General features: G+C 56.5%; 5 protein-coding genes across 5 annotated transcripts; 3 read left to right on the top strand and 2 right to left on the bottom strand.

The window, feature by feature from the left end:
* Positions 1 to 361: 361 nt before the first annotated feature.
* SPRG_19481 (hypothetical protein) lies at positions 362 to 709 on the bottom strand (the record flags this gene model as incomplete). Its single annotated transcript, XM_012342018.1, has 1 exon — positions 362 to 709. A coding segment is annotated over one exon (348 nt), but the record flags the coding sequence as incomplete, so codon positions are not given.
* Positions 710 to 1,273: 564 nt separating this feature from the next.
* SPRG_03318 (hypothetical protein) lies at positions 1,274 to 1,736 on the bottom strand (the record flags this gene model as incomplete). The annotated part of the gene is made up of 1 exon (XM_012341895.1): positions 1,274 to 1,736. One exon carries the CDS (start codon positions 1,734 to 1,736, stop codon positions 1,359 to 1,361), a length of 378 nt encoding a protein of 125 aa, XP_012197285.1. The 3' UTR covers positions 1,274 to 1,358.
* Positions 1,737 to 1,995: 259 nt separating this feature from the next.
* Positions 1,996 to 3,464, top strand: SPRG_03317 (hypothetical protein). The gene is made up of 4 exons (XM_012341894.1): positions 1,996 to 2,558; positions 2,602 to 2,831; positions 2,876 to 3,143; positions 3,201 to 3,464. The coding sequence occupies exons 1-4, from the start codon at positions 2,048 to 2,050 to the stop codon at positions 3,449 to 3,451; spliced, it is 1,260 nt and encodes a 419-aa protein (XP_012197284.1). The 5' UTR covers positions 1,996 to 2,047; the 3' UTR covers positions 3,452 to 3,464.
* A 585-nt stretch (positions 3,465 to 4,049) lies between these two features.
* SPRG_03316 (hypothetical protein) lies at positions 4,050 to 6,269 on the top strand. Its single transcript, XM_012341893.1, has one exon. The coding sequence runs from the start codon at positions 4,055 to 4,057 to the stop codon at positions 6,224 to 6,226; it is 2,172 nt and encodes a 723-aa protein (XP_012197283.1). The 5' UTR covers positions 4,050 to 4,054; the 3' UTR covers positions 6,227 to 6,269.
* A 3,882-nt stretch (positions 6,270 to 10,151) lies between these two features.
* SPRG_22116 (hypothetical protein) lies at positions 10,152 to 10,794 on the top strand (the record flags this gene model as incomplete). The annotated part of the gene is made up of 3 exons (XM_012342028.1): positions 10,152 to 10,197; positions 10,249 to 10,433; positions 10,534 to 10,794. 3 exons carry the CDS (start codon positions 10,152 to 10,154, stop codon positions 10,792 to 10,794), a joined length of 492 nt encoding a protein of 163 aa, XP_012197418.1.
* Between the last annotated feature and the right edge of the window lie 1,359 nt (positions 10,795 to 12,153).

Raw genomic sequence — 12,153 nt, 5'->3', positions numbered from 1 at the left:
CCTGGACCAAGTGGGAACCTGCGCGAGCTGTTCGATTCCTCCGGTCGCTCGCCTGCACTGGGCCAACGCTAGTCAGCAAGCCTCGCACGTGGGCTTCGCGAGAGCTGGGGGCTCAGTCCTCGGCACCGAGTCGTTGCTCTCAACAGGGCTTCAAATGGCCTCACACGACGACCGTCATGACGGCAACGAACGCGCCTCGCTATGTGCAAGCCTCGATTATGAGCAACAATCATTCAATCAATCCAACGTGTTCGCGTTAAAATCAAGTTGGCACAAACGACGAACTCAAAGACTTTGCATATGTCGTGCTACGCCGGAATGCATGGAAGTGGGCGCCAGCACTTGATCGATGGGAGTGAGCTCAGATATCCATCCTGTGGTGGATCCCATGCCAAGGGATAGCACGGTTGTACGCCGGCTCCTGTACTCGGACCACCCGACAGAGGAGTGCAAGCGTCGAATGTGTTTGAAACGAAACCGTCCGAAGCCGCACACACACTTCGAGATCTCGTCGGGATGTTGGTGCACCTGGCAGTGAGTGCGCTGGCTGTGATATAACAAGAGGCGCAACTGCGCCGACTGGCGATATATTAGTTGGCGCCAATGAAGCTGGTCGCTGCGACGACGCTAGTAGAAGCGAACGACTGACTGCCTCCGACTGCCTCGTCGATTCACTCGGCTTCGCGTTTCTCGCCTGTTGTTCGCGAATAAAATCAATCCAATGAAATAGGAAAAATCCCAAAATAAAAATACCCACAAATAAAATAGCTTGACATGCTACCGTCATGATTAATCTATGCGCCGGCGACCGAAACTTGTATTTTTAGTACGTTGTATTTTAATACCGCAGAACATTCCCACGGATCTCACGTTCGAGCACGCATACCTGCGAGCGTCGACTCGGGATAGCAGCTCGATCTGAGGCTGCTATTCGTCGTACCCGGTACCGGTCTTCTTCCCTTACTATACATATAGCAGTCAAGCAAGCAGTTCTCTCCTCTCGCCTACAGAAACTCTGACTTGACCGCGCGGCTGCGGTATCCGGATACGTGCGACGAGATCGATTATCTGGTCGGCGGAACAATAAGCTTAGATATTATTGGGTACGTAGTAGTAATTTTCTTCGCCGCGTCATGCGTTTAAAACCATCTTCTTTCGATACAAATAGCGATATATTAAAATAATGTACTTCAGGCCGTGTATCCGAATGCCCGATTTGCCGAGCAAATATAGAAACAGCGTCACTTGATGTTCTTCACCCTCCGTCATTTTTCACTCGCGTCGGTACAAGGCAAGCCACGCCGAGGACGCGCTCGGCGGCGACGCGAACGTGGCCATGACGGGCAAGGTCTCGATGCTCATGCTTCCGTCGACCAACTACGAACCCATGAAGATGATCGAGGCCAGCGACGATGGTATGATAAAGATGGCCGACGACCGCAGCCGCCGCCATCGACGTCGACGTCGAGAACGTGATCAACATGCCGATGCGCAAGAAGATGCACCTTAGCTTCATCCTGGACGAGGTGAGATGGCCGTGGAATCCATACGACACCCGCCCCACCAGCGCCCCCCGCACCCCTTTCATCCCGTGTGGTACTCGTGCCCGGGATAGTTGGGTGTGTGGCAATCTGCGGAGTGCTCCTGCAGTCGAAACTCGTCATATTTTCAACGAGTTGCGACGTGCAGGACCTCTGGGCAGGTTGCAACATCTCAACGTCCCCAAGCACAAACATCAGACGGGGTGCGAAAGGTGCGGGCGGTGCTGGCGGGGCGAGTGGGGCAGGTCATGAGCACATATCGGTAGTCAACACAGGAAGAAGCTTAGAGAAACATCAATACTGTACAGTGCACTAAACCCCGGACTAAAACCACGTTGATACTGTAATGAAAAGACTCGATTGGAACAACTGTACACTGTACAGTGTTATACTACAGTGTAGTACTGTGCATCGTCCCAACTGGCTATATGCTTTAGCCAATTAAAGCGGCGTATTTAAAACTAGCCAATCCACAACACGCACGGGCCGAGAATTTGAACGGGCGGATGGCTGCGGTCTGCGTATGGTGCCAAGTCGAGCCGCGGGCCGTCGTCTGTGTCGAGTGCTTCAAGCCAGCGTACATTGATGTCATGGAGCTCTGCTACACGTGCAATGGTCTGTGGCACCGACAAGGCGCGTCGCAGAACCACGGTTGGCGCGAGCTTCCGGCGCCAATTCAGCCCGCCAGTGCGCCAGCGCACCTCTCGATGGGCAACAGCAGTGGTGCCGCGCCGCCAACGCAAGACCATGCGCGCCGACAAGCGCCCGAAGTGATCGAGGTCCTCGACGACGTCGAGGTCGAAGGCAGTGTGAAGGCGCAGCTCGACGCCATGTGCATTGTCGAAGATGCGGTGCAGTGCACGACCAACGCAAGTTGCACGAACGAGCACTGCACGACTGCAGTGACGCACTTGCATCACGACGCGCCATGCACGCCTGGCTGCTCGGCGTTTGCTGACATCTGCCTGCACCTTCAAGTGTGCCGCAAGAGTCACGACTGCTACCGCTGTCTTTACGGTGCGCTCAAAGCGCGTCGACCTGTATGACACTCTCTTGCTAGTCAAGCAACGCAAGCTCTCGAATGTAGCCATGCTGTATTACCACTGGAGCCAAGGCCCGCCCAGCAATATGCGCACTCTCTCCAAGCAGACGTTCACGTCGACGATGCGCCTCCAGTTCCTCGAGACGTGTCTGCAATTGCGCTCGGTGCAGGCGCGCTTGGTCAAGATCCAAGCGCCAATCTATATGGCCCCGCCGCACACGCTGCACTACAGCACGCGACTGCTCGAGGTACACCTACTCTCTTCACACGAAACGTCATCGCTGCATGCAAGCTACGAGAGCTCCAACTCGCGCCCGCCAACGACGTCGTCTCGCAGTACATTGGCGAAACCATCGAGCGACCCATCTCGTGGTGGCGCGAGAGCGTCGTCGCATGCGTTGGGATCACCGACGCGCCCGATGCTCCGGCGTTCGCGGTGCACATCGCCCACGTCGCAAGCGGCATTGTCTGTAGCGAGCCGGCCTGCACGTTTGTGATGAATCACAGAAGCCACCAGAAGCAGTGCGCGAGCAAGCGCATCTGTGTCTACTGCCATCTCGGTACGTCGTCGTCTCGCGTGCCTGGTGTGCTCACACCTATCTTGCATCTCATCTTAGTCGCGGTGCTCACGCAAAAGCACAAGTGGTACACCTCGCGCACCGACGTCGAGGCCGCCACCGCGGCACTGAAGAAGGCGTCGACGATCGCAGGAGCCGTAACGCCGCTGCGTGTGCTCAACCAGACGTACGAGACCGCCAAGAAAGTGCAGCAACTCGAGCGCGAGCGCCTCACCTTTATGATTCAGACGCTCTTCTACTTGGTGCAGCCCCACACGCCGATCGACTTGGGCCTTGAGACGTTTCAGTAGCTACACTACACGATAGTAATGTGAGTGGGTTTTGATGTCATGGGCGCCTCCAAGGCTCTCGGTGCTAAAGAACGGCCACCATAATTGAATTGCGGCAGTAGAATGCAATTCACTGTCGCGTTAAGATCCGACGTCAAACAAGCCCAAGACCCACGCTCTTTCGTGCTCTTTGCTGGCACTTCCATGCTCCGGCGATGACCTTTCCGACCGTAGCATCGTCTGTCGCGTCGTCGCTGGCACGTCGTACGACACATGTACCGACACAATCCGCGTAACGCGTTGGATCTGCTCATATCGCAACGTTAGCGCTGGCAATAGGAATAGGCAGTGTCAACGCAGCCCTCGCACATTGCAAGCAGCACGGTGCGTCGGTGGGTCGGCGCGCGAGGCTCCTCTGCTTCACAACCCGTCGCAACCACGTGTGAAGCATATTCATGTCCAGAAAGTTCAATCATCCGATTCCGCTTTGTATGCATTGTCCGAGGTTCAACACGGCATGATTTGTATGGAAATGCGTTTCGAACACTATGTAGCATGCATATCTATTGCTTTTCACAGGTTGATACCGCGAACGGCAATCTGGCCAGTCTCGAATTACCCAGCATGCAGGTCAAGGCGCAGCTCATGCAGGCGCCGTCCAGCAGCCATCGCCTCGACGTCGACGGCGGCGACGAGTGGGCCTTCGTCGTCGTCTTTCCCAACAAGGACCCTGCGCACATCAAGAAGCTGCTCGTGCGGCTCCAGAAGGCCGGCCTCGAGCTCAAGCTCTTCTACTCCAAGACGACGACGGCAGACGGCGTGCCGACCATGGTCTTTTGCAAGGTCCGCGCCAAGCTCAAGGCGCTCGAGGCCGAGGCTGCGCGCATCAACCTCCCGATGCTCATGGACGAGACCAAGCTTGCGGCGCTCGCGAAGCGTGGCATCCAGCACGACGACGGGAGCTGGAGCTCGTTTGAGATTGGCGACGCGATCACACTCGCGCGCGACCGCCTCACGCCGTACGAGTACATTTACATGAAGTACGACGTCAAGTACGACGAGGTCCGGGACCTGTACGCCAAGACGCCGGCGGGCGGCGTCTTCTCGAGCGTCCAGCGCATGGAGCTCATCGAGAGCATGATCACGAACGTCGCGCACTTTGATGTGGACAAGCTCAAGGCGGACGGCGAGATCCTCGACTGCTTCCCGCTGCACAGCGTCGACGAGCTCCGTGCGCTCCAGCGCAAGTGGGTCGCGTGGAACTACATGCCGTGGAGCCAGCCGATCCACGAGGTGAAAAACTACTTTGGCACCAAAGTCGCGCTCTACTTTGCGTACCTCGGGTACTACACGTCGTTCCTCTTCGTCTCGGGCGTCGTCGGCCTCGGCGTCTTTAGCCTCGACATGGGGCTGCGCCAGCGCTACAACGCGACGGCGTCCGATGCGGGCGCCAACTACGTCGTCCAAGTGTACACGGTGCCCGCGTTCGGCGTCTTTATGGCGGTCTGGGCGACGCTCTTCCTCGAAGGCTGGAAGCGCAGAAGTGCTGTCTACGCGATGCACTGGGGCACGACGCACCACAGCGAAGCCGAGCAACCGCGGCCGCAGTTCAAAGGCGACCTCGCCAAATCGCCGATCAACGGCGCCGACATCAAGTTTTTCAACGAGACGGAGCGCCTCAAGCGACGCGTGCTGAGCTGGCTCGTGCTCTTTGGCCTCATTGGCGTCGTCTTGGTCCTCACGGGCCTCATCTTCTATTTGCGCTACTACCTCGTGCACCTCAATCCTGACATCTTTGTCGTCCATGTGCACGGCCGCGACGTGCGTCTGGGCGGCGCGTTTGCGTCGACCATCAACTTGCTCCAGATCTTCATCATGTACCGCATCTACGACGGTCTGAGTCTGCGCATGAACGACTTTGAGAACCACGCGACCGAGTCGAGCTACGAAGCCAACTACATTCTGAAGGCCATCATCTTTCATTTTGTCAACGCTTACGCGGCGCTCATTTACGTGGCCAGTGTCAAGGAGCATGTCGGCGATCAGTGCATTGACGGCGACTGCTTCAACGAACTGCGCTACTCGCTCATCGTGATCTACGGGTCGCAGATCGTCATTGGCAACATCAAGGAAATCCTCGTCCCGCGCTTCTGGGCGTGGCTCGCCAAGCACAAGCAGCAAGCCGGCAACGTCATGGCGCTGAGTCCGGCCGAGCGCCAATTCTTCAAGTCGCACTATGGCTGGAAGGGCACCTTTGACGACTTTCTCGAAATGATCCTCCAGTTTGGCTACTCGACCTTCTTCGTCGTCTCGTTCCCGCTCACGCCGCTCCTCTCGTTCATCAACAACGTGATTGAGATCCGCATTGACGGCTATCGGCTCACGGCCGACTGCCGCCGCCCGCGCCCGCGCAGCGCCGCCAACATTGGTCTCTGGATCGAAGTCCTCGAGGTGTTTGTGACGATCGCGATTGTGACCAACGCGTGGGTCATCTTTTACACGCACAAGTACGCCAACGAGCTCATCGAGTACCTCGAGCAGCACGACATGGACGTGCCACTGCTGGATTTGGGCTTGTTTGTCGGCTTTGTCACGGTCGTACTGCTCTTCCGCGCGCTTGTCGCGGCGTGTATTGACGACGTGCCGGCGTACGTCGCCCGGCAGCTCGCGCGCCAGGCGTTCTTGACGTCCAAGGTCCTGCACCGTGTCAAGCCGGACGACGACGAAGCGTACACGGTCGCCGACGACCGCATTGCCGCCAGCATGAAGATTGCGCCCATCGACGACGACCCGTGAAGCCAAGCCTGTTGAAGTTTTGTAGTTTTTTGCATTGGCGCCAAAATGTATCGATTTTGTTTGTCGAATGCAAGCGCGCCAAGGAAGAGGACAATGGGCTTCTACATGATGTTGCATTGGGCGCCGATCGCATCTTGTTAACGCGATTTAGCTGGCGCATCGCGTGCGGGCTCAATGGAGCTAACCTATACGTGGGGTATCAGGCCCATGGACAATCAATCTACTCAAACGGCCCCTGCGTGTGCAGTAGTTTGATCTCTGTACAGTAGTGAGCGTACTAACTACGATTACGGAATCAAATCTGCGCCCCCCACCCACATGTCGCTGGCGAATAAAATTATGGTGTAATAAAAAAGAGAATGGCAGGCATTTAAAAAAGAAGCATCGTTTGCAATTTGGCGCGCTTTTTGCTCAGCTCTCAGCCGAATTCGTGGGGCAGGAACTCCACTTCGTCTTTACCGCCATCATATGCGCCCTCGTCCTATATATCCAAGCGCCTCAATGAGCAATTACGACTCGATATACTTGACGAATGGGACTCGCATCGGACGCCCAAGACTGCACTCGCAGACAAGTACAAAGTCTACGGGGACTGCACAACCGTCGACACCGAGATCTTGTAGTTTCGAATTAAACTACACAATAAAAATATGCATTGCGTTTGTAAAAAAATACAAGCCTTAGAGCCGTGTTTTGCGACATCTTGACCTCCACACCCACGAATATCCATCGTAGTTAGTACGCTCACTACTGTATGTAGATGGTTTGTGCAGGGTGCAGTGGAGCTTTTTGATTTCGATTTGGTATTGGGTCAAAGGCAATCTAGCGGTGAATGGGTGCTTGTGCATATATGTACGTTCAGCACATCCTGTCCAATGCAGACCCGCGTTCACTTGGGAAATGTATAATGAACGCGTGCGCCGCTACCGGCCTTCGGCCGGGAATCACACGGCGGTGCAACCTCCGCTGCGCTACGGTACACGGTGTACCGCAAGTAGAACTATCGCATCGCTTCAGCACTCGGGAGCGAATTGTGATCCTGCCAAGCGAATGCAACATCCCATGGTCCCGCGCAGGCCCATCAGGTTTTGCGAACAGGGAAGTGGAATGACCCACAGATGTTTAGAGCTATAAGACACATGTATTCGTTTGAACAAAATGGTCTCTTTGACTCTTGGTAAAACCACAATGCGCGTTCGGTTTGTCCTAGCACTGCAGGCGTAATCGTTGCACTTTCTCATCCACGATGCTCGGCACTGCCTTCTCTGCGATGCGCAAGCCCGGGAAACGTACGATCATATTTTGGTGCGGTGCCCATACGTCCGAGCGGTCTGGTGCGCCCATGCGGGGCATTTTGCAGATGCAACTCTCGTCGTCGGTCGCTGGCTTTCTCTACGACGACGTCGCCGCGCCGTACTCGGCCCACAAGTCGTCCATTCGTGCCCTCTGGCCGATCTTACACGCTGGCGTCTGGTATTGTCTTTGGCTCGAACGCAACAACCGTGTCTTCCGCACGACGCTGGCGCAGCTTCCCGCTGCCGCGCTCGCGATCCGGGCAGCTACTAACTATCGCACGTCTGGCACCTGGGTCGTCGCGCTGTGGTGCCATCTCTTGGCGCGTCGCTGATCGCTCTCCGCGATGATCCCTGGTGTGCACGCTACGTGGTCCCTCGCACAATCACGCATCACGACCACTAACGCTTCTCGCTGACGCACCGGCCACGCCTCACGAGCGCATTAGGAAGTCCACTGTATCGTTATAAGTGCATGTAATAACTCAGTTCATCAACAACAACTGCAGGCGTCGTCGTGCTTCAAAGCTCTCGGGGCAAGGGTGTTGGGGGAAGGGAGTGTGAAGAGAGCTCGTACGGCAATTAGACCAAAGCTCGGACGTCACTGCTAGGCGGCTCATGACAACACGCACGTCGCGCTCACGACGCCCTGCAAGATGAAATGTGCACGCCGTTGCCACGCCTCATTCGAGCGCGCACCAACGGCGGGTCAAAAAGGAACAGAAGAAGGCGAGTACTTGGCGCGTCTTTGGGGTTCTGCCACGTCACTCCCAAGGCTGACGGGCGCCAAGATCCTCTTGTTTCCCCTAAACGTGCGTCGAGCGTGCTCGGAGTTTGAGAAACAAAAGCGAGATTGTTTAGATCTCTCAGATTCAAGATCTCAATGAACCAGTAAGATCTCTGAGCTATGCCGCCTAGGTTCCATGAGCCTGAACCGTGGGTTTATCACATGGGTTTATCATGCCTTTATCGTAGCGTGATAAACCAAATGCACTACAATTCGAGCTGCAGCGTGCCAAGCGTGATGTCGTGAACAGCTACTTGCTGCTCCGCACCCCGCGCCCGCGGCCCAACGACCCGCGACGTCGGCTACGCCGCAAAACCACCTTCCCACGATCCTTGGCGGCTTGTCGTCCATCAGCGCAGTGCTGCACTTTCGCGCGCCCGGTGCTACCACGACCAGAGCACGCGCCTCGACCAACGCTACTCCTCAATAGACGACGGTCAGACAGCAAGGCCACGCGTCCTTCAGCCAGAGTCGGTATTCCATTGTCAACTGCAGTTCAAAGAAGAAGGAGCATGTTACAGATGTAGTTAGCTAGTGAACGAGCTCTGCTCAATCACTTTATAGCATTCCATCAAAACCGAATTGAGGCACATTGTGGGCCAGTCTAGAATACACACGACCAAACGTCGGTGGATTTCAAGCCAACCTCGTAGCCGCGTGCAGCCGATGACCTTGGCCATAACGTGTGATTCATGGCCTGCTAATGGCGCTAGTGCCAAATCCAAGTTATTTTGGCTCCACTGACGTCGGTGCTGCCGCTTCAAGCTGCGGACACCGTTGCGTTCGTGGGCGAAATCGTCGGGAGCGGCTCTGGACCGTGTTGCCGACGTCTTTGACACCACATCCCTACCGAGTGACTCCTCGACCCTAAAATGATCGCGTCGGATTTGGCCGTGCCTGACATTGGAGTTGTGTCACGCAGCGCAGCCAAGGCGTTTTCACCAACGGAGATCCAGCGTCGCTTCAATTGCCATGCGAGCGTGGCGAGACTATCGGACTATCCCCACCGATGGGGACACCGACTGCATACCTCACCACGAAACGCATACCGGGGTGCGTTACGAAGGAGAGGATGCGAATGGCGTGCATAGCATCGAAGGGCAACGCAAGTACTATAGATTTCGAGGTCACAGCTCTGCGGCAACACCGAACTTGAATGTAAGCTGTTAAGCGAATAGGTCTGCGGCAATTCCAAACCGGCCAACTCAAAATGCAGCCAGCCAGAACTGAGCCAGCCACAACGAAGTGTTCAATACCTCCGGCGTTCGGACACCAAAATGTTTGTTGTCCGAACTTGGGACACCAATCACAACGCTACAAAAAATGAATGTATGTCAATGCCACGCTGCCGAAAATAAGTTGCCACGTCGGAAGGCATTGGTGTACGCAACGTGTTGGAAACGAGAGATGCGAATCATACAGGCATATCAAACACAGAGAGGATATCACGGTGCAGAGAAGACACATTAGCGATGACCATAGCAGCGATAAGCGATCAGCGATCGGCCCACGCGCAACACCATGTAGTGATAGAAGAAGGGAGAGCTTCGAGGAGAAGCGGATACACTTGTAGGCAACGGAACTAACCGACCTAGACGAGAGTTGCAGAAAGGTAGTGAACTCTCGCGAAGAGGGATTGCGATAAAAAGAGAAAATGCATCTTGCATGAGAAGCAATTCTTGCTAACTAGGTATCGTTGTCTTGGTTCTCGTCCACTCTCAAAGAATCGTCTTGCAGCTCGCTCTAGAGTTCAATCGCATGCAGTAAGCCGGCGATAAGATTGTCGCCCGCAGTGCCCGCAGTATACCTTTTGTGGCAGCCAAGTGCTGCCCGGAATGGCTTGAGGATGCTGCAACCGTGTGTGTGGCGCGCGACGCATGCACCCCCGAGCCGTACGTACCTGCATCGTCCAAGTCGACGGCGGCTAACCCTGTCTCTGCCAGGCGCCGAGAGTCTCGGCGGCGGCTTCGGCCTGCAGCGCGACCGCTTCATGAGCTACCACGCCATTGGCAAGCGCGTGCTGCGCTGGGAGACACCGGTCCACGAGAGTAGCGCCGACAAGCCGGCGTCCGGCAAGGCGTCGCTCGCGATCGAGCTGCCGGGTACGTTGCAGCGTCGTCTGGCCTGTGTATTGGCGCTGACGGAAGACATGTTGCGCTGCAGGGCGTCCGCGTCTTTGAGTCGCTCAACAAGCAGTTTGATCGATCTGCGTCGTCACGTGCGCCAAGACGATCCACCGCTACTGCTACAAGATCGAGCCGACGCTCTTCTCGATCGAAGGCCGGGACGAGGTCGCGTTCGCGATGAGCGCGCTGCCGCTCCAGACGTCGATCAACGCCGTGTGCTGGCTCGACGAGTGCAACGTGGTCGTGGGCGACGACGACGGCGCCATGATTGCGATCAACGTCGGTCTCTCGATCTTTGGTCACTCGCATGCGTCGTTCCACGAAGTCGCGCTCACAGACCACGTCGGCTTCCAGTGGCTCTGAGGCGGCCTCCGCCTCGGCGGCGCCCGCGCCTACGCTGTCCTGGCCATCGTCCCCGTGCCCGACACCAACCGCGACCACGACAGTACCGACACCCTCGTCCTCTTGCTCGGTGCTCGGGCTTCACGCCGACGCGGCGCCGGCGACCGCCGCGTCCATGGCAATCTTCCATGGCAATCCCATTGCGATCGTCGACAACCGCGTGCTTCTGCACGTGACGACGACGACGCATGCCATTGTGCTGCTCCGTGGCGAGCTCTCGCCGGCGTCGATCGACCTCGACGTCGCATGCCGCTGTGTGTTGGAGCAGCTGCCAGTCCACGTCCGACTGGTCGACTTTAGCGTCGATGACGCGCGGCTCTTCTCGGTCTGGCGCGCGCCGTCGACCGACTACGTGGTCCTGCACCCGCGACCAAGGTACGGCGAATGACAACTTGTCCATGACAAAGATTGTTATACGAAACGATGAACTAGCACTGGGCAGCGGCGAACATGTCCCTGGCTATGTGTCGTGCGACTAGCACGAGTCGTCCGTGGTGCCCCGACCTCTTCCAGTCTTCCCCATAACCGGTACCGATAAGTTCCCCATTGGCTATGGTCTTTCTCGACTTCTACAAACACGAACGATGGCTAAACGCCACCAAACGACAACGGTACATTGACATCAAGCAATACGTGTCCGTCATAAAGCTCATCTACCCAACCCACGACATTCCAGGCCGAGACGAGTGCAGCAAGAACGAGTACCTTGAGAACGCATGACAACATCGTGGCGAATCGTGCGTACACGTACGGCGGCATGATCAGCCCGCTGTGGATTTGTCTGTCCACACTCGAAGAGCAGACGCAACCGATCCTTGACGCCGCTTCTTCCATGACCGCAGCACAGGACCGGTCGAGTCTGCCACCGAAAGAGCTCGAGATCCTGCAGCATGCCGAAAGGGCTCGGCGGAACGCACGAGCGCAACAAGACCGAGCGGTGGTCGCGGATGCCCAGGAGCAACGTCAAGTTCCCTACGTTGAACAGCTCTAAGGTTGGATAATACATAAACATCTGCATACCAGAGAGCTGCAAAATGACCCATTGACCCATGACCCGGTACCCGGCCCGGCCCAACCCGGTTTTATGGGCCGGGTTGGGTGGGCAAAAAATATTTGGGGATGGGTTGGGTTGGGTTGGGTCGGTAGGCCAAAATCATGGGTTGGGCCGGGTCGGCGCTTTGGTCGGCAGTCCAACCCATGGTCAGTCGATCACACAAACCGATTACGTAATGACGTGTTCAGCACTGCACTGGACGATGTGTCTCGTCCATAGCGCTGCGACAGTTTACGCGACCAACTCCGAATTCACAAAATGTCGGC

This window comes from Saprolegnia parasitica, assembly GCF_000151545.1.
Source record: "Saprolegnia parasitica CBS 223.65 unplaced genomic scaffold supercont2.8, whole genome shotgun sequence".
NCBI lineage: Eukaryota > Oomycota > Saprolegniomycetes > Saprolegniales > Saprolegniaceae > Saprolegnia > Saprolegnia parasitica.
The sequence above is the reverse complement of the archived record's forward strand: the minus strand, read 5'-3'. Positions and strand labels throughout refer to the sequence as shown.